The 27521-nt window shown below is 54.1% G+C and overlaps 1 protein-coding gene across 1 annotated transcript in view; it reads left to right on the forward strand.

Moving 5' to 3' along the window:
* The window catches only part of ADGB (androglobin), a 181118-nt gene that overhangs the window by 135537 nt on the left and 18060 nt on the right, over positions 1-27521 (forward strand). Inside the window, exons 20-28 of the mRNA XM_078615445.1 lie at positions 1812-1956; positions 12356-12470; positions 13330-13503; positions 18722-18857; positions 23467-23601; positions 24029-24122; positions 25788-25922; positions 26245-26413; positions 27073-27257. Of these exons, the coding sequence (XP_078471571.1) occupies positions 1812-1956; positions 12356-12470; positions 13330-13503; positions 18722-18857; positions 23467-23601; positions 24029-24122; positions 25788-25922; positions 26245-26413; positions 27073-27257 (1288 nt within the window). The remainder of the gene's footprint in view (positions 1-1811; positions 1957-12355; positions 12471-13329; positions 13504-18721; positions 18858-23466; positions 23602-24028; positions 24123-25787; positions 25923-26244; positions 26414-27072; positions 27258-27521) is intronic.

Consider the following 27521-nt stretch of genomic DNA (forward strand, 5'->3'; position numbering starts at 1 on the left):
CGTTTCTGCACGTGTGCGCCTCTTGAACGTCGACCACCGTTCCCGGCCTTCACAGCTGCTGCTCGCCAACAGCGCTCGCCCCAACGAGTCTGCCAAGCCGGGGGGGGGGGGGGGGGGAGGCATCGGCGGTGGTGGTGGTGGTGGTGTTGGGGTTATGGAGTATTCGCGGGAAGAACAGCGCCGTCATAAATATGGATGACCCCGCCGTGTTCGCGGGCGAGCCTACCCAGGATGAAAGCCCTGGAGCTGATTGTGCCCTGGCTGGGATGGGTAGGGGGGGGGGGTAAGCCGTCCACGGCTGGGGGGTGGGGGGGGGGTGACGGCAGCATTTACGACGCCGATTTAGGCCCCCCGGTAAACAGCTCTCGTCGTAACCCGGGGGCCCCGTTCGTATCGATCATCGCCGCCTAGGACGTCTTAAGCAGCGTCGGATTTATCAGCTTGGTACGCGCTCGCTGGGAAAACACGTTTCGGTTGGGGGGGGGGGGGTGTGAGGAGGTCAGGCACGGGGGGCAAGGGCTGTGAGTGATGATGATGATAACGACGATGATGATGACCTTGTACTGTTACCATTGTATGATACATTTTCGATTTTGCTTGATTGTAGGGTTTTCATTTGCTTTTGTAGTGGCTGTGTATGGGATTTGATTGTCATATATAATTAATGTACGGCGTTATGGGATGCTATTAGCATGAATGACGCAATGATGAGTAGTATTATGATGACAGTTAGCCCTAACCCAGTCCACATGTATTTTTAGTCTCTAGCTCAATGGCATAGGATAGTGTTTCTATCCTATGCCTTTTTTATTTCAGCAAGTCGGGTCCGTTGAGCTATGTAGCGACCTGGCCACAAATTATAGCTCAAGGAAGTGGCTCATTACGCGTACATGTATAACAGCCAAATACCCTGAATGCACGTTGATTTTAAATGTGGAGAGAAAAACCGGAGGACCCGGGGAAAAATGAGCGTGACACCGGGGAGAGAGAAAGTCACCGCAAACTCCAAATATACAGCAGCAGGCGTCAGGGTCGGGATCAAACCCACGACCTCCTGTATACCAGGCGAGGGAGTTAACATCTCACCATGGGGGGGCAACATGCTGTGGCTGCAGAGTTTGGTGGTACATGTTGTTTACGTCGTTTATTGTGAAAATTCGGTCACAGTTCCTATGATCACTGTTTCATTGCTTTTATGGCTTTATTTTGGTGATTTTCGAAAAGTTTTTTGGTTTGGCCATGTTTGTTTGTTGTAGTACGGAGTTAGACTGATGGCCTTAATCTAAGTTGTCTTGTGGTTGTTGTTGTTTGACTTGCATCCCACTGGGATATTTGCACAGCGTTGGTGTACGGTGATTTTTCTGCAATATTTTGCTGTCTTTCCTTGGATTTTCTGTTTGCACTCAGTCACATATTCACTTTAAGATGTTTTCTTGTTCATGTTTTCTTTTGTTGCGGTTGCACCCGATTCAAGAGCCGAATGGCTCACATGGCTATACCTCTTCTTGGTTCTTTCGGTAAAGTCACGTAGAATGGAAATAATAAAATAATAAAAATAAAACATAATAAAATAATTCTCACGACGTTTCGGCCACAACGCAAGCAGCCGTCCTCATTTTATTATTTCCATTCTACGTGACTTTACCGAAAGAACCAAGAAGATGAATCCCTGCAGTCACGAAAGCTTTAAATCGAAATTTAGGGCTATACCTAATAAATTAACTTTGAACTTTGAACTTTGAACAGAGCCCCCCTTTGCCCCCCACTGCGGCTTCACCTCTGCGTGCCGCGTGCTCTCTGGCGTTGTGCAGACGACGCGGAGGTCGGTGGGAGCGCGGGGCCCGGTTCGCTGGTGGCCAGTCACCACTCGTGGACTCAGCCGGTGAAGTATGGTTCGGCCGCCCTGAGAATCCACACCTCCGCCAGCAAGGCAACGGCTCTCTGCCTGCCGCCCGGGTGAGAGTCGAGCTCACGGCACAGCACCCCTCGCCTCACTCACCGCAGCTCACCGCGCACTCGTCAACACGGAGACCTCAGCACGGACCTCACCAGACATCTCACCAAACACAGTAGCACACACATGACCATACACTTAGCAACGTGGGCACCTCAACTCACACTCAACCACACACACTCAACCACACACACTCAACCACAACAACAACAACCGCCATTCGCCACTAAGTGGCGGTGACGTCACCACGACGCTTGTGCCAGGCCATGTGCACCTTGAGGCCACGTGAAGTGTCGAACGCCCGCTGGCAGGTCACGGGGCAGACCCAGGTGCCACGGGTCGACTGACTGAGATGACCGAGATGACTGGCTGATGCACCACCTGTGCCCCCTACTGTGCCAACTTGCTGTGCTTTAGCATCGCTCCTCCGCCCTCCGTTGTTGTTGGAGGGCGACTGCCTCCAACTGCCCAGTAGCGTCCTTCACGAGCCTCCTCCACAGAGGCCGATCTTGACACCGCTGGTAGCAGTCATCGGCAAGTCCACTCAGCTCCACGTCCTCCTGTACCACATCACTCCATCTCTTCTCTAGCCCGTGCCGAGCCCGTTTAGCCCCCTCGATCCGGCCGAACAAAAGCTGTTTAGCAATGCGGTGGCTGGGCATGCGGGCTACATGACCCAGCCAACGCAGCCTTGCCTGCTGGAGGAGCTCACCGATGGGACTTTGTCCAGATCTTTCAACCACACACACTCAACCACACACACTCAACCACACACACCTCACCACTATGGCTGAACGATTTGGGGAAAATATCTAATTGCGATGTTTCTGACAGATATTGTGATTGCCATTTGACTTGTGATTACATTTTTTAAAGTCAAGCTTCAGTTCAATATTCACTGTGTAATAGATTTAAAACATGTGATGGAGCATTGCCACATGATACCATCAAAATATGAACTGCTCTATATATTCTAATGCAAGGATGAGAACTTTACAGATATGAATTGCTTCCAATATGTATTTATTAAAATGTTTTAATTGAAACAGAACAATCAAACATAGAACAATTATCAAGTTAAATAAATAAAGTTATTATAATAAAAAATAAAACAATTCCGATAAGAAAGTAATAGGACTTTTCAAATCGCAAAAAAATCACAGCCTTTGCGATTTGGTAATCGCATTGTTTCAAATTGCAATTCGATTTGAAATCGATTAATCGTTCAGCCCGACTCCCCACACACTCAGCAACACGGAGACCTCACCAGACTCACCAGACTCACCACCACACTCACACTCACCACCACACTCACACTCACCACCACACTCACACACTCATCACCACACTCACACACTCATCACCACACTCACACACTCATCACCACACTCACACTCTCATCACCACACTCACACACTCACCACCACACTCACACACTCACCACCACACTCACACACTCACCACCACACTCACACTCACCACCACACTCACACACTCACCACCACACTCACACCCACCACCACACTCACACCCACCACCACACTCACACCCACCACCACACTCACACCCACCACCACACTCACACCCATCACCACACTCACCACCACACTCACACTCACCACCACACTCACACTCACCACCACACTCACACACTCATCACCACACTCACACACTCATCACCACACTCACACACTCATCACCACACTCACACTCTCATCACCACACTCACACACTCACCACCACACTCACACACTCACCACCACACTCACACTCACCACCACACTCACACACTCACCACCACACTCACACCCACCACCACACTCACACCCACCACCACACTCACACCCACCACCACACTCACACCCATCACCACACTCACCACCACACTCACACTCACCACGACACTCACACTCACCACCACACTCACACCCACCACCACACTCACACCCATCACCACACTCACACCCACCACCACACTCACACCCACCACCACACTCACACTCATCACCACACTCACCACCACACTCACACCCACCACCACACTCACTGACCACCACACTCACTCACCACCACACTCACTCACCACCACACTCACACTCATCACCACACTCACACCCACCACCACACTCACACCCACTACCACACTCACACCCACCACCACACTCACTCACCACCACACTCACACTCATCACCACACTCACTCACCACCACACTCACTCACCACCACACTCACACTCATCACCACACTCACACTCATCACCACACTCACACTCCTCACCACACACCTCACCACACCTCGTGTTGGAATGACTTCATTCAGGTGTCATCCCAGAGCCACTGCTAAACTCCCTTACCCAATCTAAAGTGGCACTCTTTATAAACCTGCAAAGACCGCGTGTCATGTGGTAATCAAGTCAAGAATTATAATCCTCTCAGCTGCATTAATCCAAATTAACTGAAAAACTATTTAACGGTGATGGCTTTTATTGTGCAGTAACTGATTGCGGGGCTGAGGCAGGCCATCTACCCACTGCACTTGAGAATTCGGTTTAATCGCGTGCGGCTGAAACCTGGATTCGAGTCCAGGTGTTGTTGTTGTTGTTGTCGAGTGGTTACTGGCACGGTGTGTCTCTCTTGCACAGCCATTCTGAACCCCCCCTCCACTCCCCCAAGCCGCTGGGCTTCAGCCTCGTCACCAGATCTAACCGTGCGACCTTGCCCTGTTTTACTTCGGCCAGATCACCCAGAATTTCACCCGGCTCTCGTGACATATCGGAATTCTAAGCAGGTTTTCGGGCCCGGTCACTGATTTGACGGGAGACTGCCCGGGGAATGGCCAACTCGGCCTGCAAAGGAGACCAGCGGATAACAGCAAAGCAGTGGGTTTTCTGGAATCCCATCTGTACGGAGTTTTAAGCGTTAGGGTTAGCGCCGGCTTTTCTGCGAGCTCTGCCGTTACGGCTGTCCGGCGTTTCGCTCCACGCAGCCTGAATTTAGTTCCTGAACGAGCTCCCTGCACCTGAAGCGGAAACGTCGGACAACACATGGCAGGTGCAATCAGAAAAACACAGGGCTGCCCGGGTTATCGTGCCTATCTGTTCGGGTCATCACCTCGTACGCTCCGATTGCCTCCCCATTCAAAGCCAGACTCTCACTGAACGGAAATCGTCAAACGTCGCAATGTAGCAGCACCCTCCTGCCTAATAAGAGGCTTGAGGCTGATTGAGGCTTTTCTGGTTAAACGAATTGGCATGACAACCACTCTATTATAATCACCGAGTCAGTAAACCCGCGTCACTGCGCGCATACTCGACTATCTGCACGTGGCCCGAGAGAGACACATAATTACACAGGTGCCTACCCTCTTGTGATAATAATTATAATGGATTCGCCGTAATTATATATTTTTGGCTGATAAAAAAATATAAATGTCCGGTGTAATTAAGGTGACAGCTTGTGGCAGGAATGGTCTTGATGAACAGGCTGTGGGTGACTCAACGCCTTCAAATTTCCTCGCGATCCATTGACATCACCGCTTCCTTTCTGCCCTTCCCACGCCCGCCCTGCCCCTGCCCCCCACCCCGACGCCTGCCCTTCCTTTTTGCCCTCACCAGCCGAGGCGTCTGCCCCCTTCCCTCTCTCCTTCGTGCTGCCAAATTCTCGCGTCTGCCGGCCGACCCCGTGGTGACGCGGCTTGTCGCAGCGTGCAGCGGCCCGCTGCTTGAACAGCCAGTGGTGGAATTCCAAATTCCTATTTGCATGGGCGAGTCCCGCCATAGAACAACCACCGGGGCTGCATCAACGCCACCACCACCCCCCCCCCCTCACCACAACTCGTCCGCTTGCGAGCCGCTCGCTGGACCGCTGAACAAACAGCGGCGGTTTTAACGCCCCGTGCGCACCGCAGCGGACACGTTCGAGATCCCCGCGGCCTCCAGTCGGAATTGTTTTTTTGTAAAGAGTAGGTTCGGCAGGTTAGGCCGTCGCGCGCCGGCGTTGCGGCTCGCGAAATTTTTGCCGAACGCTGAAGACGCCGCTCGCGAATTTTTTTTTATTTTTTTACCCGATGATGAGTTGAGCGACGTAGCGACGCAGCTCCGCCCTCCCCACGGCGAGACGTCTTTGCCCGTCTGTGTGGCCCGGTGCCTCCCTCCGCGGTCGCCTCGCGCTCTTATCGGAACAGCGCAAGCACCAACGTGTTCCCGTGATTTGACTTTGACGGATTGGCGTTCACCCCGTCCCATCCGTAGGAACGAGCTGTCAAAGACAAAGGTCCCCCGTGTAGCCTTCAACAGACTGTTGGGGCAAGTGCTGTTAGCCAGCAGCACCTGTGAAGACCGGCACGGCACAAGAGGGGGTGGGTGGCCAGCACCACGCCCGGCCGCCTTTGTCTCCCCTAGTGGCGATGTTTATTCTTCACACCAGGCGGTGTAACGTCTCGCCACCGCGCACCACGGCAACAACGAGCGTGTTTGCCGGTCGACAGCCCCTTGTGTGGAAATGCCGGCGCGCGGGGTCCGTCCTGCTCGCCGGCGATAGGCAGAGGCGCCCGATTAACGGCGGCACCCAGCGAGGGTCGTGGTCGCGGCAGGAGGCGAGGGGCTCGCTGGTCGCAGGGCAGCGAGACTCGGCCAGAGCCACTTGGAGTTGAAGCGCCTGAACGTTTGGATGGGTGTGTGTGTGGGTGTGCGTGTGGGTGTGCGTGTGGGTGTGTGTGTGCTTGTGGGTGTGCGTGTGTGTGTGGGTGTTGGTGTGGGTGTGTGTGTGGGTGTGGGTGTGCGTGTGTGCTTGTGGGTGTGCGTGTGGGTGTGTGTGTGTGTGTGCTTGTGGGTGTGCGTGTGTGTGTGCGTGTGGGTGTGTGTGTGGGTGTGCGTGTGGGTGTGCGTGTGTGTGTGCTTGTGGGTGTGGGTGTGCGTGTGTGTGGGTGGGTGTGTGGGTGTGTGGGTGTGGGTGTGCGTGTGGGTGTGCGTGTGGGTGTGCGTGTGGGTGCGGGTGTGCGTGTGGATGTGGTTGTGCGTGGGTGTGGGTGTGCTTGTGGGTGTGCGTGTGGGTGTGGGTGTGCGTGTGGGTGTGCGTGTGGGTGTGGGTGTAGGTGTGCGTGTGGGTGTGGGTGTGCGTGTGGGTGAGGGTGTGCGTGTGGGTGTGCGTGTGGGGGTGCGTGTGTGTGTGTGGGTGTAGGTGTGGGTGTGGGTGTGTGTGTGGGTGTGCGTGTGGGTGTGCATGGGTGTGCGTGTGGGTGTGGGTGTGCGTGTGGGTGTGGGTGTGTGTGTGCATGTGGGTGTGCGTGGGTGTGCGTGTGTGTGTGCGTGTGGGTGTGGGTGTGTGTGTGTGTGCGTGTGGGTGTGTGTGCGTGTGTGTGTGGGTGTGGGTGTGTGTGTGGGTGTGTGTGTGTGTGCGTGTGGGTGTGTGTGTGTGTGCGTGTGGGTGTGTGTGTGGGTGTGTGTGCGTGTGTGTGTGCGTGTGGGTGTGTGTGGGTGTGTGTGGGTGGTAGTGTAGTGGTTAGCGCGCTGCGTTACGAACCCGGCGACCCGAGTTTGATTACCGCTCACGGCCAAAACCAGTGACGATTATCTGAACCGGTCCTGGGCCTCCCCTAGGTCGACTCAGCCTCAAATGAGTACCTGGTTCGATGTGTAAACATCGCCACTCGGGAGACAAAGGCGGCCGGGCGTGGTGTTGGCCACCCACCCCCTCGTGTGCCGTGCCGGCCTTTATAGGTGCTCGCTAACAGCACTTGCTCCTACAGTCTGTCAAGGCTACACGGGAGATCTTTATCTTTTTTCCGTGTGGGTTTATGTGGGTGTGCGTGTGTGGGTGCTCGCTAACAGCACTTGCCCCAACGGTCTGTTAAGGCTATACTGTGGTATCTACGTCTTTGTTTTTGTGTGTGGGTCATGGAATGGGTTTTGTTGGGAGCGCGCTGCCCTACGAACCCAGCCACCCGAGTTCGATTCCCGCTCACGGCCACAAACACCGTTTTACGATTATTCTGAACCGGTCCTGGGCCTCTCCCCTAGGTCGACTCAGCCTCAAATGAGTACCTGGTTCGATGGTGCTTTCCACGCCATCACCTGATGCGCCGTCCCGGCCTTCATAGGTGCTACTCGCTCCCAGCACTTGCCCCATGAGCCTGTCAAGGCTACGGGTTGGGGGAAGTGGGGATCTTTGTCTTTTGTGTGGGTATGTCGGTGGGTATGCGCACGTGCATGGCCGCCTGCATACCCGATCGTGTGATCGTGTGTGCCTTTGTCTTCTTTGCGCGTGTGCGCATCTGCGACGGGATGCGCGCCTTCACGGGCGTGTGTGTGTGTGTCTGTGCGTGTGTGTGTGTGCCTGTGTGTGTGTGCCTGTGCGTGTGTGTGTGTGACTGTGACTGTGCGTGTGACTGTGCGTGTGTGTGTACGTGTGCCTGTGCGTGTGTGCCTGTGACTGCGTGTGTGTGCCTGTGACTGCGTGTGTGTGTACGTGTGCCTGTGTCTGTGCGTGTGTCTGTGACTGTGCGTGTGACTGTGCGTGTGTGTGTACGTGTGCCTGTGTCTGTGCCTGTGCGTGTGTGCCTGTGACTGCATGTGTGTGCCTGTGACTGTGTGTGCGTGTGTGTGCCTGCGCGCCTGTGTGTGTACCTGTGACTGTGCGTGTGACTGCGCGTGTGGGCCTGTGACTGTGCGTGTGTGTATGTGCCTGCGCGCCTGTGTGTGACTGTGTGTGTGTGCGTGTGTGTGTGCCTGTGACTGTGCGTGTGTGTGTGTGTCTGTGCGTGTGTGTGTGCCTGCGTGTGTGTGTGTGCCTGCGCGCCTGTGTATGTGTCTGTGACTGTGCGTGTGTGCCTGCGTGTGTGACTATGCGTGTGTGTGTGCCTGTGCGTGTGTGTGCCTGTGACTGTGCGTGTGTGTGCCTGTGACTGTGCGTGCGTGTGTGTGTGTGCCTGTGACTGTGCGTGTGTGTGTGTGGCTGTGACCGTGCGTGTGTGTGTGACTGTGCGTGTGTGTGTGTGCCTGTGACCGTGCGTGTGTGTGTGTGTGTACCTGTGACTGTGCGTGCGTGTGTGTGTGTGCCTGTAACTGTGCGTGTGTGTGTGTGCCTGTGCGTGTGTGCCTGTGTGTGTGTGCCTCTGCGCGCGTGTGTGTGTGTGTGCCTGCGCGCCTGTGTGTGTACCTGTGGTTGTGCGTGTGTGTGCCTGCGTGTGTGACTATGCGTGCGTGTGCCTGTGCGTGTGTGTGCCTGTGACTGCGCGCCCGTGTGGCTGTCTGCATCCACAGCGGTGTGCGTGTGCGTTGCTGCGTATGGGCGCGTGGGGTAGCGCGCGTTCACGATTGTGGGCGTAAGTGTGCGCGCGTGTGTGTGTGTAGATCGCCACGTGCGTGTGTTGGCCTGTGTGTAGGTGTGCATGTGTGCATGTGCGCCGCATGTCAGAGTGTTTAGAGCTCTGGGCAGCTAATAGTTGTTGTTCACACGTGTGTGTGTGTTTGCTTCCTCCGCATCGGGTGCAGAATCAGGGTTGCTGTTGTGAATATCTTTTGAGGTTGCACATCTGTGTGTGTGTGCGCGCGTGTCTCTGTGGATGTCTGTGCAAATAGGACCATATATTTAGTTACGTGTTCATGTGTTTGTATGTGTTGGTGTATGTGCGTGTGCAATGTCTATGTGTGTGTGGATATACGTTTGCGCGTGTGGGTATATGTGTGTGTGTGCACGTGTGGGTATGTGTGTGTGTGCACGTGTGGGTATATGGGTGTGTTCACGTGTTAGTATGTGTGTGCACGTGTGTGTGCACGTGTGTGTGCATGTGTGTGTGCACGTGTGGGTATGTGTGTGTGCACGTGTGTGTGCATGTGTGTGTGCATGTGGGTATGTGTGTGTGCACGTGTGTGTGCATGTGTGGGTATGTGTGTGTGCATGTGGGTATGTGTGTGTGCACGTGTGTGTGCATTTGTGTGTGCACGTGTGGGTATATGTGTGTGTGCACGTGTGTGTGCATGTGTGTACACGTGTGTGTGTGTGCACGTGTGAGTATGTGTGCGTGTGCATGTGTCCTTGTGGCTATACGTGCACATGCGTGTGCTCTTGTTCGTGCGGTCGTGGTGCTCACACAGTGGATATCTTTTAATCTGCGTGCTCCGCGTGAGTGCACGAAATTCGTGTGCGCGTACACCCGCACGCGTACATGCATGTGCGCACGTGAGTGGGTGCATGCACGCATGTCGCACGCATGTCGCATGCATGTTTGCGCGCGCGCGCCCAGGCAGTAGGAGGGAGAAACGCCTCTCGTTTGCAGGTCACTGCTGCGTGACTTTACATTCTTTCCGAATCCATTCGCACCTTCTCTCCGATCAGCTTCTGCACGGAGTAGGAGGGGCGGGGTGGAGGGGGAGGGGGCGGTCGTGATGGAGCGGTGGCGCAGCGGTTAGCGCTAAAAGCTGCGCACTACGGAACCCGGCGAGCCGAGTTCGATTCCCGCTCACCGCCATCACCGGTGACGATTATCTTAACCGGTCGCGGGTTTCCCCTAGGTCGACTCGACCTCAAATGGGTACCTGGTGCGAGGTGCGAACATCGCCGCTGGGGAGACAAAGGCGGCCGGGCGTGGTGCTGCCCGCCCACCGCCTCGTGTGCCGTGCCGGCCTTCGTAGGCACTTGCCCCAACAGTCTGTTGAGGCTGTACAGGGGATCTTTGTCTTTTGTCGTTTATGTGCAGTTGCGGTTGGCCATAGAAGAGTGTGGGGTTGGGGTGGGTGAGGGGGCGTGGTTTGGAGGGCAGGGGGCGTGACGCGCTACGGTCCATTGTGCGACGCGCAGCGACACCGCGTGGCCGTGGACTCTTGGTGGACTCGACGATTTTCCCCTCGCGAGGTGGTTGGCGATAGGCGGTACGCAGCCACAGGCTTGCTAGCAAGCAGGAGCAATCGTTCTGTTTTGATAGAGCGCAGCGTACAATACGCAGCAGCAGCAGCAAGATACTCGGCGCAACGATCATTTGGCGAAATGCAAAAAAACACAAACAAAATGGCGAGGTAACGCGTCAAGTGAATGCTTGAAAGCCATTTGCCTTGAGAAGATTTAAAGGGGCCGTCCATAAGTGACGTCACGCGATTTTGGACGATTTTTGACCCCCCCCCTCTCGTCACACGGCATCACAAAGTCAGACCCCCCCTCAAATATGACGTCACACAGCTCTACCCCCCCCTCCCCCCCCAAAACCATATTTCCATTTTGAAAATAAAACATGCTTCAAATCGCTTTAAACTATTGTCATTGTGGTGCGTATTTAATGTGGCGCTGCACTCTGCTGTTGTTGGAGAAAACATGTTTCTAAAAGTCTATTTAATTAAGTAGAACGTGTTGTCTATATTTATTTAAAGTTGCGCATTTTGATGTGACGTCACGTTTCTCAAACCCCCCCCCCCCCCTCGTCACACATCGTCACAAATGTCTGACCCCACCCCTCCCCCTAGGTGCGTGACGTCATTTATGGACGATCCCTCTGTCAACTATAGATCGAGGGAGCTTTCCTGTGTCAAAACCCGGCGGCGACTTTCTGCGTGTGCACAATTGATTCCCAGGCGTGTGCCCATGACCCCCTATGAGTCACGTGTGGGGAGCGGCAGTGTCCTGGGCCTCCCCTAGGTCGACTCAGCCTTAAAGGAGTACCTGGTGCGGTGTGTAAAACATTGCCACTAGGGAGAGATAGGCGGCCACCTACCCCCTCGTGTGCCGTGCCGGCCTTCATAGGTGCTTGCTAACAGCACTTGCCCCAACAGTCTGTAAAGGCTATACGGGGGATCTGTGTCTTTGTGTACGTGTGTGTCGGGCGCGGTGCTGCCCACCCACCCTCTGGTGTGCTGGTAAAGGCTACACGGGAGTTCTTTGTATCAGAATGAGAATCAGTAATTGCCCTGGAGGAATCCGAAGAGCTATGAAGCTCTTCTTCACCGGACATCTGTGAGAACTACCGGACAGTCTAAATAAATATTCCAATTCTATGTGTAAACATGATTTACGCACGCGTGTAGGTCTACATCTATTTGACCGTACGGTCGTGTGTGTGTGTGTGTGTACGCCCGTGCGTGCGTACACACACACACGTGACCAAGTGTACGCCCGTGCGTGCGCCCGTGCGTGCGTACACTTGCCCCAACAGTCCGTAAAGGCTCCACGGGTGATGTTTCTGTTTTGTTCTAGATTTGAAGCTTTCGTGACTGCAAGTGATTCATACTCTTAGTTCTTTCGGTAAAGTCACGTAGGTAAAAAAAAAAAATTCAAAATAAATAAAATCACGACGTTTCGGAGGCAACACAAGCTTCCGTCTTCAGGTGAAACTGTCACAGCAAAATATCTGTATCAAGTGAAGAGAAGTCCCAAGAGGTACGACCTTATGTCGTGGTTTTGTGCGCGCGCTTGCAGGAGGCACGTGCTGTGTCTGCGCCTGACGGCGCCGCACGGGCTGCATCTGCACGCGTGCAGCTCCACGCGTTTCCTGCTCGGAGATGAGGACTCCGTTCTGCCACACCTCGCCAAGGTCATCCTCGCGTGTGAACACACGTGTGAACACGTCAACACGCGCATGTGAACACGCGTGTGCGAACACGTGAAGACGTTACGTGCGGCGGTGATCGCAGGGACGTGAGAGAGATGGCGATGGGGTCTCTTCATCCATTATTATCATCATGCTGATAATGATGATAATGGCGAATGATTATGGTGATGGTGACGATAACGATTTTGGTGATAGTTGTGGTGGTGATGATGTTGATGAAAATGATAGTGATAACGATGGTGGTGATGACAATTATAACAATGATGATGACAATGGCCACATTGATAATGCTGATGATAGCGATAAAGATGATGATCATGATGGCCATCATGACATTGGTGATGACGATGATGTCGTCCTTCATGATAGTGATGTCGATGATGATGACGACGATGACGATGACATTGTTGTTGACGATGACATCATTGTTGATGATGACGACGTCGAAGATGACATTATTGTTGATGATGACGACGTTGACGATGACATCGTTGTTGACGATGACGACGTCGATGATGACATCACTGTTGATGATGATGACGATGACGACGATGACATCGTTATTGACGATGCTGACGACGTTGACGATGACATCGTTGTTGACGATGACGATGTCGAAGATGACATCACTGTTGATGATGATGACGACGTTGACAATGACATCGTTGTTGACGATGACAATGTCGATAATGACATCGTAGGTTGACGATCACGTCGACGACGACATTGTTGACGATGAAGATGTCGACGATGAAATCGTAGCGATGACGACGACATCGTTATTGACGACGACGACGACGACGACATTGTCGTTGACATTATCGATGTTGCCGCCGCGCAGGAGAGCTGCCGCTTCACGGAGCACGCGCTGGCCACCATGCGGACCCTCGGGGGAGTCGCGCACAGCTGGGCCGACGGCCCCGCTCCCCAGCCGCCCCTGACGCCCCACGGGCTGCTGGGAATAGACGCGGCGGCGGGGTCGAGCGCGCCCGGCGAGAGGAGCGCGCTGCGGCAGGTGAGACGCGCCGCGGCACCTCGCGGGGGCGGCCGGAGTGGTGGGGGGGGGGGGCCAGTCGGCCATCGCCAGCTCGGCACCTTCACGGTTGGGGCCGTACGTTTTTTTTCTTCCGCCGCGCACCTCCGATTTCGCACGGCTACGTGCTGTGCGAAAGACGTTCACCACGCGTGCGTACATTCACCACTGGCCGCGCACGCCTCTTCAAGGACCTGCTTCGTCGTGTTATTTATTCTTGACCCTTTCGCGTTCAACGTGAAGTTCAAGTTCATTTATTAGGTGTAGCCCTGTGAGCCATTCGGCTCTTGAATCGGGTGCAACCGCAACAAACAAAAAACAAAAACATGAACAAAAAACATCTTAAAGTGACTATGTGACTGAGTGCAAACAGAAAATCCAAGAAAAGACAGCAAAATAGTGTAGAAAAATCACCGTACACCAACGTTGTGTGCAAAAATCCCAGTGGGATGCAAGTCAAACAACAACCACAATACAACTTAGATTAAGGCCATCAGTCTAACTCTGTACTACAACAAACAAACATGGCCAAACCAAAAAACGTTTCGAAAATCACCAAAATAAAGCCATAAAAGCAATGCGTGCGTACGTCACAGTGACGGAATCGGAATAAAAACTGAAGTGATACAACTCTATGGGCAGCGAAGCTCCTCCCACAAGGCCATGCGGGAGGGCGAGCGGGCACAGCGGCGGTCGTGTCGCTGCGGTTCTCTGCGGTGAGTAACAATGTCCTCAAAAACAGCGGCGCTACCACGCCTCTCTTAACGACGTTAACACTCAGCCGCTCGACGTTTCTGAGATTCGGCGGTGAACGGGACACCCCACCCTGCAACTTGCAGGCGTCGCCCAACGGGAGAGGCTTAACGACCAGCATCTCGTATTCACGCGCATCGCGGCTCTTGACATACTGAGGGTTTTTATTTTTAAATCCTTGATATTAAGTTCACTTGCTTGCCTGCTTGCGCGCTTATGACCGTGCAAATCTTTCGGTCGTTTTTTAACCCACTTCCCGTGATCCAATCGAGCTGACATTTTGCACACAGACTCGTTGTGCGTGACAATTAATGTTCGTGAAATTTTTTTGAAAAATGTTACACTTTTTAGGACAAAAATATTATATTTAATTACCAATTGCTTAATGGTGCAATGCAATCATCTGACCCATAGGTGGCAGCCATCTCAAGCCAGAGGACGAGAGGACTCTAGCCGCCACGCATATAAAGGATTTATAGTGAAAAACTTTGTTTTTACGGGTTATACTTGTAAATCCTTTATATTAAGTTCACTTGCTTGCTTGCTTGCGTGCTTACGACCGTGCAAATCTTTCGGTCGTTTTTTAACCCACTTCCCGTGATCCAATCGAGCTGACATTTTGCACACAGACTCGTTGTGCGTGACAATGTATTTTCGTGAGAAAAAAATTTCCCAAATTTTACACTTTTTAGGAAAAAAAATATTTCATATTTAATTTAAAATACCAATGTGATAAAAATGAAACTCTTACTCAAGAAAAACAGAAATGAATAATAAAATAAAACCGATGCCACGCACATAAATGATTTATAGTGAAAAACTTTGTTGTTACGGGTTAATTTTTTTTCCGAATTGTTTGATGTTTGGACTTGCTGACCTGCCCATACTGGACATCTGCGCAAAAAGGGCTTCATGGCTCATCGGATTCCTCCTCCTGCAGTCTCAATAGAGTACGCTTAGGTTTTTTTCGGTAAAGTCACGTAGGTAACAAAATATAATTATTAAATAATAATAAATGAAAATAACTAAATTAAATCACGACAGCAAAATAGCAAAATAACTGTGCTACAGTTATTTTGCTGTGCCTTTTTTTACACTTGATGAAGGAAGCTTGTGTTGCCTCCGAAACGTCGTGATTTAAATTAGTTATTTTCATTTATTATTATTGTATCATTATATTTTTTTGACCTACGTGACTTTACCGAAAAAACCTAACAGTATGATTCCTTGCAGTCACGAAAGCTTCAAATCTAGAATCTCAATAGAGTCTCCGATGATACCGCAGCGTGAATGAACCATTCCAACGCACGTCCGCCTCACACTGGAACGTCAAAAGGTCCGGTGACGTCATTCGCGAGCCTATGCCGGTGTGCGCCGGGCGTCATGGTTCCAAATTTGAAAACAGTTCAGAGACTCCGAGGCTTTTCTGGGGGGTAAACGAGCATCATACATCAGCCGCGCCTTAACAACTCTTGGAACCTCCCATTTCAACCAGTCTACACAACAAAGGCTCATTCCTAGCAGCGGTTTCAGCCGCACCACCTCTACATAACAAAGGCTCAGTCCCATTTACACGCACATTTACATCAGCTGCACCTTAACAACTCTTGGAACCTCCCAATTCAACCAGTCTACACAACAAAGGCTCATTCCTAGCAGCGTGCTTCAGCCGCACCGAACCTCACAATAACAATGTCCAGGTGCCTGCCTTGGCTCCTCCCACCCTCACCCAGTATATATGCAAGGACTGTTTTCTTGGAATTTCTCTCACTTGATGCAGCAATCGTGCTGTGACGGTTCCACCTGAAGACGGAAGCTTGTGTTGCCTCCGAAACGTCGTGATTTATTATTTTATTTTTTATTTTACCGAAAAAAACCTAAGAATATGTATACGTGCCTTAAGCGGGAGGAGGAGGAGCGGGAGGAGAAGCGAGAAGCACGCAACTTCAAACGCTCATCTCTCGCCGCGCTCGCTTCCATTAGAGGGGAATGGTTTTTTGAAAGTTTTCATTATTTATTTTTCCGAGGGTCGGGGGGCGGGGTGTGTCATTAAAAATTCATGGCAGCCCTAATTCGATTGAAGAAATAAATAAGTGGAAAAATAAATCCATATTTTTGTTCTATTGCTATCGCAAACACGATAAACAATGGGCAATAGAATAGATTTCAACGCCCGCTGACGGAACCTAGCGGGTTGTGTTCGGCATTAATTTTGTTAACGAGATTAGCGACAAAATAATTTGCCAAACGAAGTGGAGGTTTTTTCCTTGTCAACGCTGGCTGTGATTGGACAGAAATCATTGAGCGTTGCGATGACTACAGCCACTGCCCCCACCATCACCACCACTACGACCAGCATCACCAGCATCACTAGCACCACCACCACCATCAGCACCACCAGCACTACCGCCATCACCACCACCAGCACTACTACTAGCACCACCACAACCATTAGCACCACCACCATCAGCACCACCACAAGAACCACCACCAGCACCACCACCACCAGCACCACCCCAACAAGCACCACCAGCACCACCACCACCAGCATCACCAGCACCACCACAACCACCACCAGCACCACCACCATCAGCACCACCAGCACTACTACCAGATTCACCAGCATCATTAGCACCATCACCACCATCAGCACCACCACCATCAGCACCACCATCACAACCACCACCAGCACCACCACCATCAGCACCACCATCAGCACCACCAGCACCACCACAACAAGCACCACCACAACCACCACCAGCACCACCGCAACCAGCACCACCACAACCAGCACCACCACAACCAGCACCACCAGCACCACCACCATCAGCACCACCACAACCACCACAACCAGCACCACCACAACCACCATCAGCATCAGCACCACCAGCACCACCACAACAACCACCATCAGCACCACCAACACCACCACAAGCACCACCACAACCAGCACCACCAGCACCCAGAGCGAGCAGAGAGTGACTCCCAACTGTGACGAGTGCCGCCCCCTCGTCTCCGGCAGTGCTTCTCCGGTTTCCTCCTCCCACACACGCAGCCAAACGCTCAATAAAGATGGATTTGGCCGAACATCCATTGCACAGCAATGGGTTCTCGAATCTAGCAGTGTGGAGCTTGCAGTGCGATCCCCTCGTGCGCGTCCTGGGGTTTCTCCGCGTTCTCAGCGAGACTCCCCGGTACAACCCAACTCTTGAGTGCATTTCGTGAACGCGCCGGTCTCATCGCGCGAGGCTGTCGCGAAAGTCTAGTGCAGTTGGCATTGTTTCACAATGTTGCCTGGGCGGCACCACCCGAGTGAGTCGAGTAACCGTGGCTCCCGGTGTGACTCTGCCGGGCGTTGCGACCGCTGACGGCGGCACGCACGGCCTCCTGCCCTTCCGTTCGTTTCTCACGTCCCGCCGCGTAGCGGACGGCGCGCCGGTTGTGGTGGCGCTGGAGGTGGCGCGCGCCGATTCACCGTTCTCAACTGGGGAGCGGCCGCCGGGGCTGGAACCGTGAAACCTGCGGGCCGCTGCTACTTGCGGCGGCGTTGGCCGCGGTTCGACGCTCGGCCATGTCGCCTGTCCCCAGTGCCCTCTCGGGACGCAGAGAGCGGCACCAGGAGCCGTCGCCACCTCCGCAAATAGCCGGCGCTGGCCAGAGGCAGAGGGAGTTGTCACACTGGATTCATCTCGTGGGGTAGGGGGGGGGGGCAGGTGGGAGGGGAGGATGGGGAGGGGGTCAGGATTTTGTTCGGGGGGGGGGGGGGCTCAGGGACACAGCTGACACGTGAGTGGTAGTGACACGGTGCCGTGCGAGGTTAAATTAGTGAGTGCCACAGTGGCGAGGAAATGTTAACTACCTCGCCTGGTATACAGGAGGTCGTGGGTTCGATCCCAACCCTGACGCCTGCTGCTGTATATTTGGAGTTTGCGTTTCTCTCTCTCCCCGTGGTCGCATGGATTTTTTTTCTCCGGGTCCTGCCTCAAGTACGCGCACGCTGGAGCGTAGAGTCCCGGGCGCAGCAAGTCAACGTGAGCTCTGCCATACTGTCCCCTGCTGCGCATCACCTAATCGCCACCCCCCCCCCCCCCACAGCTGACATCCATCCAATCGCGATCCTTGCTCGACACCCCGCTGAGCGTGCGGAGATCGGACGATGGTCGGGGTGGTTTGAGTGACAAGGATTGAGTCAAAGTGACTTCCTGCTCAAGTGCGCATCGAGGCATTGATGCTGATCTCCAGTTCGCGGCCCTGGGGCGGTGACCGTGTAAATAAGAGCGTCAATCCATTGGCCAGCCACTGTTGGCTTCGACACGAAGCGGCACTTCAATTATCGGCCCGAGAAGGATGATGGGCTGATCGCAGGCCACCCACCCCCTCGTGTGCCGTGCCCAGCAGTCTTGTCAAGGCTTTACGGGGTACTCTTTGTCTTCGTGTGCGCGTGTAGATCGTCACGCGGGGCCTGTGCCACGTGCTGGCCAGCGCCCTGTCCGGAGCGGTGCCCTCTGACCTTCCGTTCGCCCTCCACGCCCTCACAGGCGAACTCAGCCTCCCTGGCCTCACCACCGGCACGGTCCCAGAAGGTGCGGCGCGCATTTGACTGTTGCCGAGTCTATGATGCTTATAATAAAGCGTGCTTGTTTATCCGGGAAAGCCGATAGTTATTGGGATCATTAGCTGGTGATACTAGTTACGTAGTTATGTTTTCATTCATGGGAGGAATCTGGAAATCCCGGAGGAACCCAATGCAGAACAGGGGGAGAACACACAAACTCCACGTACTCACTCACCCACTCACTCACACTCTGTAGAACAGGGGGAGAACACACAAACTCCACGTACTCACTCACCCACTCACTCACACTCTGTAGAACAGGGGGAGAACACACAAACTCCACACACTCACTCATCCACTCACTCACACTCATCCACTCACTCACACTCTGTAGAACAGGGGGAGAACACACAAACTCCACATACTCACTCACCCACTCACTCACTCACACTGTGCAGAACAGGGGGAGAACACACAAACTCCACTCACTCACCCATTCACTCACACTGTGCAGAACAGGGGGAGAACACACAAACTCCACGTACTCACTCACCCACTCACATTCTGTAGAACAGGGGAAGAACATACAAACTCCAAAACAAAGACAAAGATCTCCCATATAGTCTTAACAGACTGTTGGGGCAAGTGCTGTTAGCGAGCACCTATGAAGGTCAACGTGGCACACGAGGGGGTGGGTCGCCAGCAGCCACACTGGCCACCTTTGTCTCCCCAGTGGCGATGTGTACGCACCGTACCAGGTGCTCATTTGAGGCTGAGTCGACCTAGGGGAGGCCCAGAACCGGTTGAGATAATCGTCACTGGTATTGGCCGTGAGCTGGAATCGAACTCGGGTCGCCGGGTTCATAGCGCAGCGCGCTAACCGCTACACTACCGCTCCCCACAAACTCCGCACACACAGTGACAAAGATAAATATCCCCCGTATAGCCTTAACAAACTGTAGGGGCAAGTGCTGTTAGCGAGCACCTATGAAGGCCAGAACGGTACACGAGGGGGTGGGTGGCCAGCACCACGCCCGACCGCCTTTGTCTCCCCAGTGGCGATGTTTACACACCGCACCGGGTTCTCATTTGAGGCTGAGTCGACCTAGGGGAGGCCCAGCACCGGTTCAGATAAACGTCACTGGTGTTGACCGTGAGCGGGAATCGAACTCGGGTCGCCGGGTTCATAGCGCAGCGCGCTAACCACTACACTATCGCTCCCCACACAGTGACACACACAGTGACACACACAGTGACACACAGTGACACACACAGTGACACACACCCACACACACTCCACACTGTGTGGCGGGGGGGGGGGTAATAGCAGAGAGGAATGCCGCACGGATGCATCACAGAGGCTGCCACTGTCAGTGTCGCTGTCTGGAGATGTCACTTATCCTGATGATTTCCCTTATTAATGGTCAAGCACGAGACAACAACAACAACAGCAGCAGCAGCAGCAACAACAAAAGTGGGAATTGCAAATGAGAGTCGGTGTGTGCTTGACGCTAACCCAATTTCTTCCGTCAGTCACGGGGCGCGTGAGTCGACAGCCTTGTCCCCCGCCACGAGCAGCACCCCACGTGCCCACACTGAAATCCACACCCCATTAATCATGTAATGGAGCTTTGTTTAATTCATTCACTCATCACGCGATCTCTTGTTTCAATTCTGACAAGCCACCCTCCCCTCCGCTCTCCTCTCCGCCCCTCCCCTATCCTCCCCTCCCCTCTCCTCCCCTCCCCTCCCCTCTCCCTCCCCTCCCCTTTCCTCCCCTCTCCTCCCCTCCCCTCTCCTCTCCTCTCCTCCCCTCTCCCTCCCCTCTCCTCCCCTCCCCTCTCCTCCCCTCCCCTCTCCTCTCCTCTCCTCCACTCTCCCTCCCCTCTCCTCCCCTCCCCTCTCCTCCCCTTCCCTCCCCTCCCCTCTCCCTCCCCTCTCCTTCCCTCCCCTCCCCTCTCCTCTCCTCCCCTCTCCCTCCCCTCTCCTCCCCTCCCCTCTCCTCCCCTCCCCTCCCCTCTCCCTCCCCTTTCCTCCACTCTCCCTCCCCTCTCCTCCCCTCCCCTCTCCTCCCCTCCCCTCCCCTCCCCTCTCCCTCCCCTCTCCTCCCCTCCCCTCTCCTCCCCTCCCCTCTCCCTCCCCTCCCCTTTCCTCCCCTCTCCTCCCTTCCCCTCCCCTTTCCCTCCCCTCTCCTCCCCTCCCCTCTCCTCCCTTCCCCTCCCTTCCCCTCCCCTCTCCTCCCCTCCCCTCTCCTACCCTCTCCTCCCTTCCCCTCCCCTCTCCTCCCCTCTCCTCCCCTCCCCTCTCCTCCCCTCTCCTCCCTTCCCCTCCCCTCTCCTCCCCTCTCCTCCCCTCCCCTCTCCTCCCCTCTCCTCCCCTCCACTCTCCTCCCCTCCCCTCTCCCTCCCCTCCCCTCTCCTCTCCTCTCCCTCCCCTCTCCTCCCTTCCCCTCCCCTCTCCTCCCCTCCCCTCCCCTCTCCCTCCCCTCCCCTCTCCTCCCCTCTCCCTCCCCTCTCCTCCCTTCACCTCCCCTCTCCTACCCTCTCCCTCCCCTCCCCTCTCCTCCCCTCCCCTACGCTCCGCTCCCTTCCCATCATCGTTACCTCCATCCCCCTCTCCACTCACCGCCACACGCGTATGCTGTGCACGTGCGAGCTGGGTCGGGGTTGCCACCCGCCCTGGTTTTCCCAGGATTGCCCCCTCGTGTTGTTGAGGAAGCAGCTGTCGTGCCGTACTGAGTAGTCTGTCAGCTCTTTTGGGACTTAAAAAGTCCGTTTGCACTCTTTGTGACAACAATAATGATTATTCATAATAAAAGTTTTTTGGGTTAGATCGCGTCACTATAAATGTGTCGTAACCCTCCACCACCCGACACAGCCAGTAAGTAATAGTAGGTTTTTACCCTTTTAACTGGTACAAAACTGACACCTTTATTCAAGGCATCATGTTTGCAATGACCACAACACAAGTAGTCAAAAAAGCAAACAAAAAGAAGCAACTCTGATAAGGATGATAATATGCACTGTCCTTGAAGTTGATTGGCCCACACCCGAGACGGCTTTCTTTAGAGCCTAGTCCCCATTGGTGTAGGGCCAGATGACACCAGAAGGCGTACAACTCAAACACAGTGCAATATCAGAGTATTGAGAGCTCGGGGTAAGCATTTACACTATGAGATCTCTTTTACCAGTGGCAAAATATAATAGTAGGTTTTTACCCTTTTAACTGGTACAAAACTGACACCTTTATTCAAGGCATCATGTTTGCAATGACCACAACACAAGTAGTCAAAAAAGCAAACAAAAAGAAGCAACTCTGATAAGGATGATAATATGCACTGTCCTTGAAGTTGATTGGCCCACACCCGAGACGGCTTTCTTTAGAGCCTAGTCCCCATTGGTGTAGGGCCAGATGACACCAATGGGGACTAGGCTCTAAAGAAAGCCGTCTCGGGTGTGGGCCAATCAACTTCAAGGACAGTGCATATTATCATCCTTATCAGAGTTTCTTCTTTTTGTTTGCTTTTTTGACTACTTGTGTTGTGGTCATTGCAAACATGATGCCTTGAATAAAGGTGTCAGTTTTGTACCAGTTAAAAGGGTAAAAACCTACTATTATATTTTGCCACTGGTAAAAGAGATCTCATAGTACAGCCAGTAAGGTTTGTCAACGAAACGTCGTACTACTCAAATTGTAAATGTTGTGGATTTACTCTCTGACACCCCGGTGGGCTGAAGTTGTAAACCAATTGGCGCGTTCTTTACGTGACAAACCGTACTGACCGTGTCGGGTGGTGGAGGGCTACGACAATATCTATACTTACGCGATCTAACCCAACAACCTTTACTATGAATAATATTGGTCGCGAACGCCTACTTGTCAATAATGATCATGTATGAATGTACCCTACGTAGCCATCCGTGCTAATCGGAGGTGTGCGGGAAGGACAATAAGTTAAACAACAAAGAACTGAGTTTGTCAATCTCGATGATCATTTAAAAGTGGGTAGCTCCGGTGGCTTCCTAGTAACGGAAGGAAGAACGTTCCAGACGGACGCAGAAGCGCGTCTGAAAGCGCTGCTCGATTCGGTGTCCACAAAGCCTTTGTTCGACGGCCAGCCAAAAGCCGCGACCACTGCGAGGGTGACCACCGGAGTTTGCGTGGTGATGGTTTATGCTCCTTGACAAGATCGCCAAGGTGTCGTGGTCATTGTCGTCTTGCGTTGTGTGTGCACCAATTCAAAACAACAAGTAATAAAATAATAAAAATAAAACATAATAAAATAATTCTCGCGACGTTTCGGCCACAACGCAAGCAGCCGGCCTCAGGTGAAAACCACTTCAGACGCTGTCGCCTCGACAGACCTGGTCTTCACCTGAGGACGGCTGCTTGCGTTGTGGCCGAAACGTCGTGAGAATTATTTTATTATGTTTTATTTTTGTTATTTTATTACTTCCCTTCTACGTGACTTTACCGAAATAACCAAGAAGATGAATCCCTGCAGTCACGAAAGCTTTAAATCGAAATAAAAATCAAAACAACAAATTCAAGCATAGTGCTCCCTTTATTCTGATACTGCGACAAAATTTCATTATTTCCTTCAGTAGTTGTTTTGTTTGACCCCCCCCTCCCGTCAGGCAGGGTGGGGGTGCCGCCTGAGACGTGGGGGGGGGCCCGGCTAGTGACCAGCGAGGAGGCGGCGGCGGCGGTCAGAGTGCAGGCGCTGTGGAGGGGCCACTACACACGGCGCTTGTGCAACGCTCGCAAGCCAGGTGTGAAGCGCTCGCGAAACACACACCAGCGATGCCGTGTGACGCCGGCGTGACGCTTGTGTGACGCTGGGTTGACGCTGGGTTGACGTTGTCATGAAGCAGGCGTGACACTCGTGTGACACTGGTGTGACGCTGGGTTGACGCTGGGTTGACGCTGGGTTTACGCTGGTGTGACGTCATGAAGCTGGCGTGATGCTGGTGTGACGTTGTCATGAAGCAGGCGTGACACTGGTGTGACGCTGGCGTGATGCTGGTGTGACGTCATGAAGCTGGCGTGATGCTGGTGTGACGTCACGAAGCTGGCGTGACGCTGGCGTGACGCTGGTGTGATGCTGGTGTGACGTCACGAAGCTTGCGTGACGCTGGGTTGACACTGGCACGACGCTGTCGCGATGACCCTGGCGCGACGTTGCGTGTGACGCCGCAGGCACGGCGGAGAGCGCCGCCGTCAAGGGGACGCTGGGCCGCGTGTGGGCGCTGCTCGAGCCGAACTTGGAGCGGCACGGAGCGACCCTACTGCGGTACGTGCGGCCGCTTTGGCGACGCCGGCGGCGGAACGAACTCCGGCCTGCCGCCCCGTCGGCGTCGCGCCGGTGGCCAATCCCGCGGTTCCCGTCGAGCACGTCGAACCCTGCAGGAACGCGTCCCGTGTCGTCCGACGCGTGATCACAAATCTATATAATTACAATACCCCCCTCCCCCACCCCTCTTTGCCTCGAATCACTGCACCAGATTGAATTGAATGATGACGTCACCCTGCTGCTGCTGCTCTGTTTAAGACCGGGAGTAACGGAAGAGCTGCACGTATTCTTGCCCGATGAAGCTGATTGTAATTACCAGCGAAGCGTCGTGCTACTCAAATTTTTAAATGCTGTTGATTCTCTCTCTTCAACACACCGGCGGGCTAAAGAAGTGATTTATTTTGTCCTTTGAAAAAACGTGACACATTTTTTACCGTTTGGCCGTGTCGGGTGGTGGGGGGTTACGACACATTTAGAAATAACGCGATCTGACCCAAAAAAACCTATATTATGAATAATATTGGTCGCGAAAGCCTACGTGTTAAACTGAGAGGGAACGGTATACACGTGAGTGGAGGGTCCTGTCCAATTACCCCAGTTGTTTTGTATGTGGTAATGGAGTCATTCAGCAGCAGCAGTTGTTGTTGCATGCGGAGAGAGTCAACGGGCACACACCCTCCCATCTCCGTCACCCTTTGTCGGACGCCCTGCCAATGCGTTTGTGGAAATGTCTATTGACGGATGTTCTTTAAGGCAGGCAATTAGTTTCGGATTGTTGGAGGACCAGTATTAATATGTATATACACGGCTGAATTTGTCCGTGCTAAACTATTTAACTCAACCAGGTGAGGCCCACTCAGCTGTGTAGCTCTTTTCCTGAATCGACCTGGCCACAAATGATCGCTCGATCAAGCGGCTTATCGTTATTGCAGCCAAATTACTCTAAATGCGCGTTGATAAATGTGGAGGTGAAAAACCGGAGGACCCGGGGAGAACATGCAAACTCCACATGTGCAGGCGTAATGGTCGGGATCGATCCCACGACCTCCTGGTTAACAGGCGAGGTAGTTAACATTTCGCCACCATGGCCAGGTGTATGTACGTCGAGCTTCTTCCGCACCGTACGTAGCCAACCGTGCAAATCGGAGGTGCGGGTGATGGCCTACAAACTAAACACAACAATCAGTATTGATGATTAAATGAGCTTTCAAACGGGACGATTTCAAAGTGCATAGCTCCAGCGGCTTCCTAATATCGGAAGGAAGAGAGCGTTCCGGACGTACCTGGGCCTCCCCGTGCTCATGGGCTGTGGGGCAGTTTCACCGCCTGCACACTCGATGAGCTCCACCACCGCCTCCGATCGAATCACCCGGAATCTTCCAGATCCTCTCGGATCCCGAAAGCCGGAAGTGTAAACCAAGCGGGCTGGAGCCTAGATAGTGCCTGGGCGGGCGATGACCACGCGCAGAATGGGTTGTGCCTGCGTGCCCGTCGCTCACGATGCCCGACGTGCCGAGAGGCTCTTCGCGGACGCGCGCCGAAACGTCGGACATCGTGCCGAACAACGCGCGGTACAACACCACCTCCCCCCCACCCCCACCCCCGCGACCGATAACGCATCGGAGCCATCACCGGCCTGCCCGTCGCCCCGCTTGCGAGTTACAGGCACGTGCTGACGCAAGACGCTCGGCTGCTGGGGCGCTTCCCGTTCGCCGCCGACGAGGGGAGCCGCGCGTTCTTCGCCGACTACTCGGGCAGCTGCTCGGACCAGCCGCCCCACTCCTGGTTCCTGCTCTTCAGGTGAGCGATCGTTAAACTATTTAGCTAAAGCAGGTGAGGTCCACTGAGCTGTGTAGACCTTTTTCCTGAATCGACCCGGCCACAAATAACAGGTCGACCGAGTGGCTTATCGTTATTGCAGCCAGGTTGCTCTAAATGCGCGTTGATAAATGTGGAGGTGAAAAACCGGAGGACCCGGGGAGAACATCCCGACCGTTGCAGTCGTAACGGTCGGGATCGATCCCACGACCTCCTGTATACCAGGCGAGGTAGTGAGCGATTGCCGCTGCTGCTGATGACGACGGTGAAACACGGATAATGGCGTGTGCGGTGCGGCGTGCAGGGCGGTGTTCCGCGTGCCCGAGGAGACTCGCCTCTCTGCGGAGCTCCACTCGCCCGCTCCGCGCTCATCCCTCCGCATCGTCGACAACGACACGGGGCGACTGCTGCACCGCAGCGGACGTGGCGGCCCCCGCTGCCTGGTCAGGCCGGCTGTGTTCGCTCCCAACAAGGTGACGCAGCGGGGGATACGCAGCGGGGGATACACAGGATATATGCAAGGGATACACAGGGTTCTAAAACTGGGACCGTGGCATCGCCTAGCGGCAGCGTGTTTGGCACGTGTAACAGATATTCGCAGTTTAAATCCAGCTGGTCGCCCTGATTGACGCTGTGGCTGTATCGCACTCGACGAGGAAAAGAGTTTATTTCTGGCTGGCTGGCTTCCTGACTGGCATGCGGGCGGTGGTGACGTCGCAGATGGGACGTACCACAACGTTGAGCCGGGTTCGCGAGTTTGATGATATCTGAACCGACCGGTCCTGGGCCTCGCATAGGTCAACCCAGCCTTAAATGAGCACCTGCTGCGGCGTGTAAACATCGCCACAAACGAGACGAAGGCGGCTGGACATGGTGCTGGCCATCCACCCCCTCGTGTGCCGTGCCTTTCTCATAGTTACTCGCTAACAGCACTTGCCCCAAAGTCTGTTTAGGCTGTACGGGGGATCTTTCTCTTTGTCCTGTTCTCACGCCGCAGTATATCACGTGCATGAAATGCACTTGAATACTCCCACAATGCCTGTCTAGACGCCACGGACAGCAACCAATGCCGCCCACCCCCCCCCCCCACACTCAGCGCTGCTGCCCACCCCCCCACCGTGTTCCCGATCAGAGCGGCTACACGTTTGTGGGCGACGCGGAGAGCGGGGAGTCCCCCATGGGCGGGGGCGGGCGCTGGCTCCTGCGCATCGTGGGCTCCGGCGGGGCGCTGCCCGTGCCCGAGCCGATCTCCGTCGCCTTCGCCGCCCGCGAGGTTCGGAGATACTACGTCCCCGGCGAGCAGGGGCTTGCCATGAGGTCAGAGGTCAAGGCGTGCAGGGGCTTGCGATGAGGTCAGGGGTCGAGGCGACCCCGCGTGTGTTTGCGTGTGTTTGCGCGCGTGTTGTGGTTTAGCGTGCCGGGCTGCGAAACCCGGCGACCCGGGTTCGATTCCCGTACACCGCTAACGGCGGTGATGATTATCTGAACCGATCCTGGGCTTCCCCTAGGGCGACCCAGCCTCAAATGAGTCCCTGGTGCGGTGTGTAAACATCGCCACTGGGGAGACAAAAGGCGGCCGGG

Source organism: Lampetra planeri, chromosome 47, assembly GCF_965212315.1.
Source record: "Lampetra planeri chromosome 47, kcLamPlan1.2.h2, whole genome shotgun sequence".
NCBI lineage: Eukaryota > Metazoa > Chordata > Hyperoartia > Petromyzontiformes > Petromyzontidae > Lampetra > Lampetra planeri.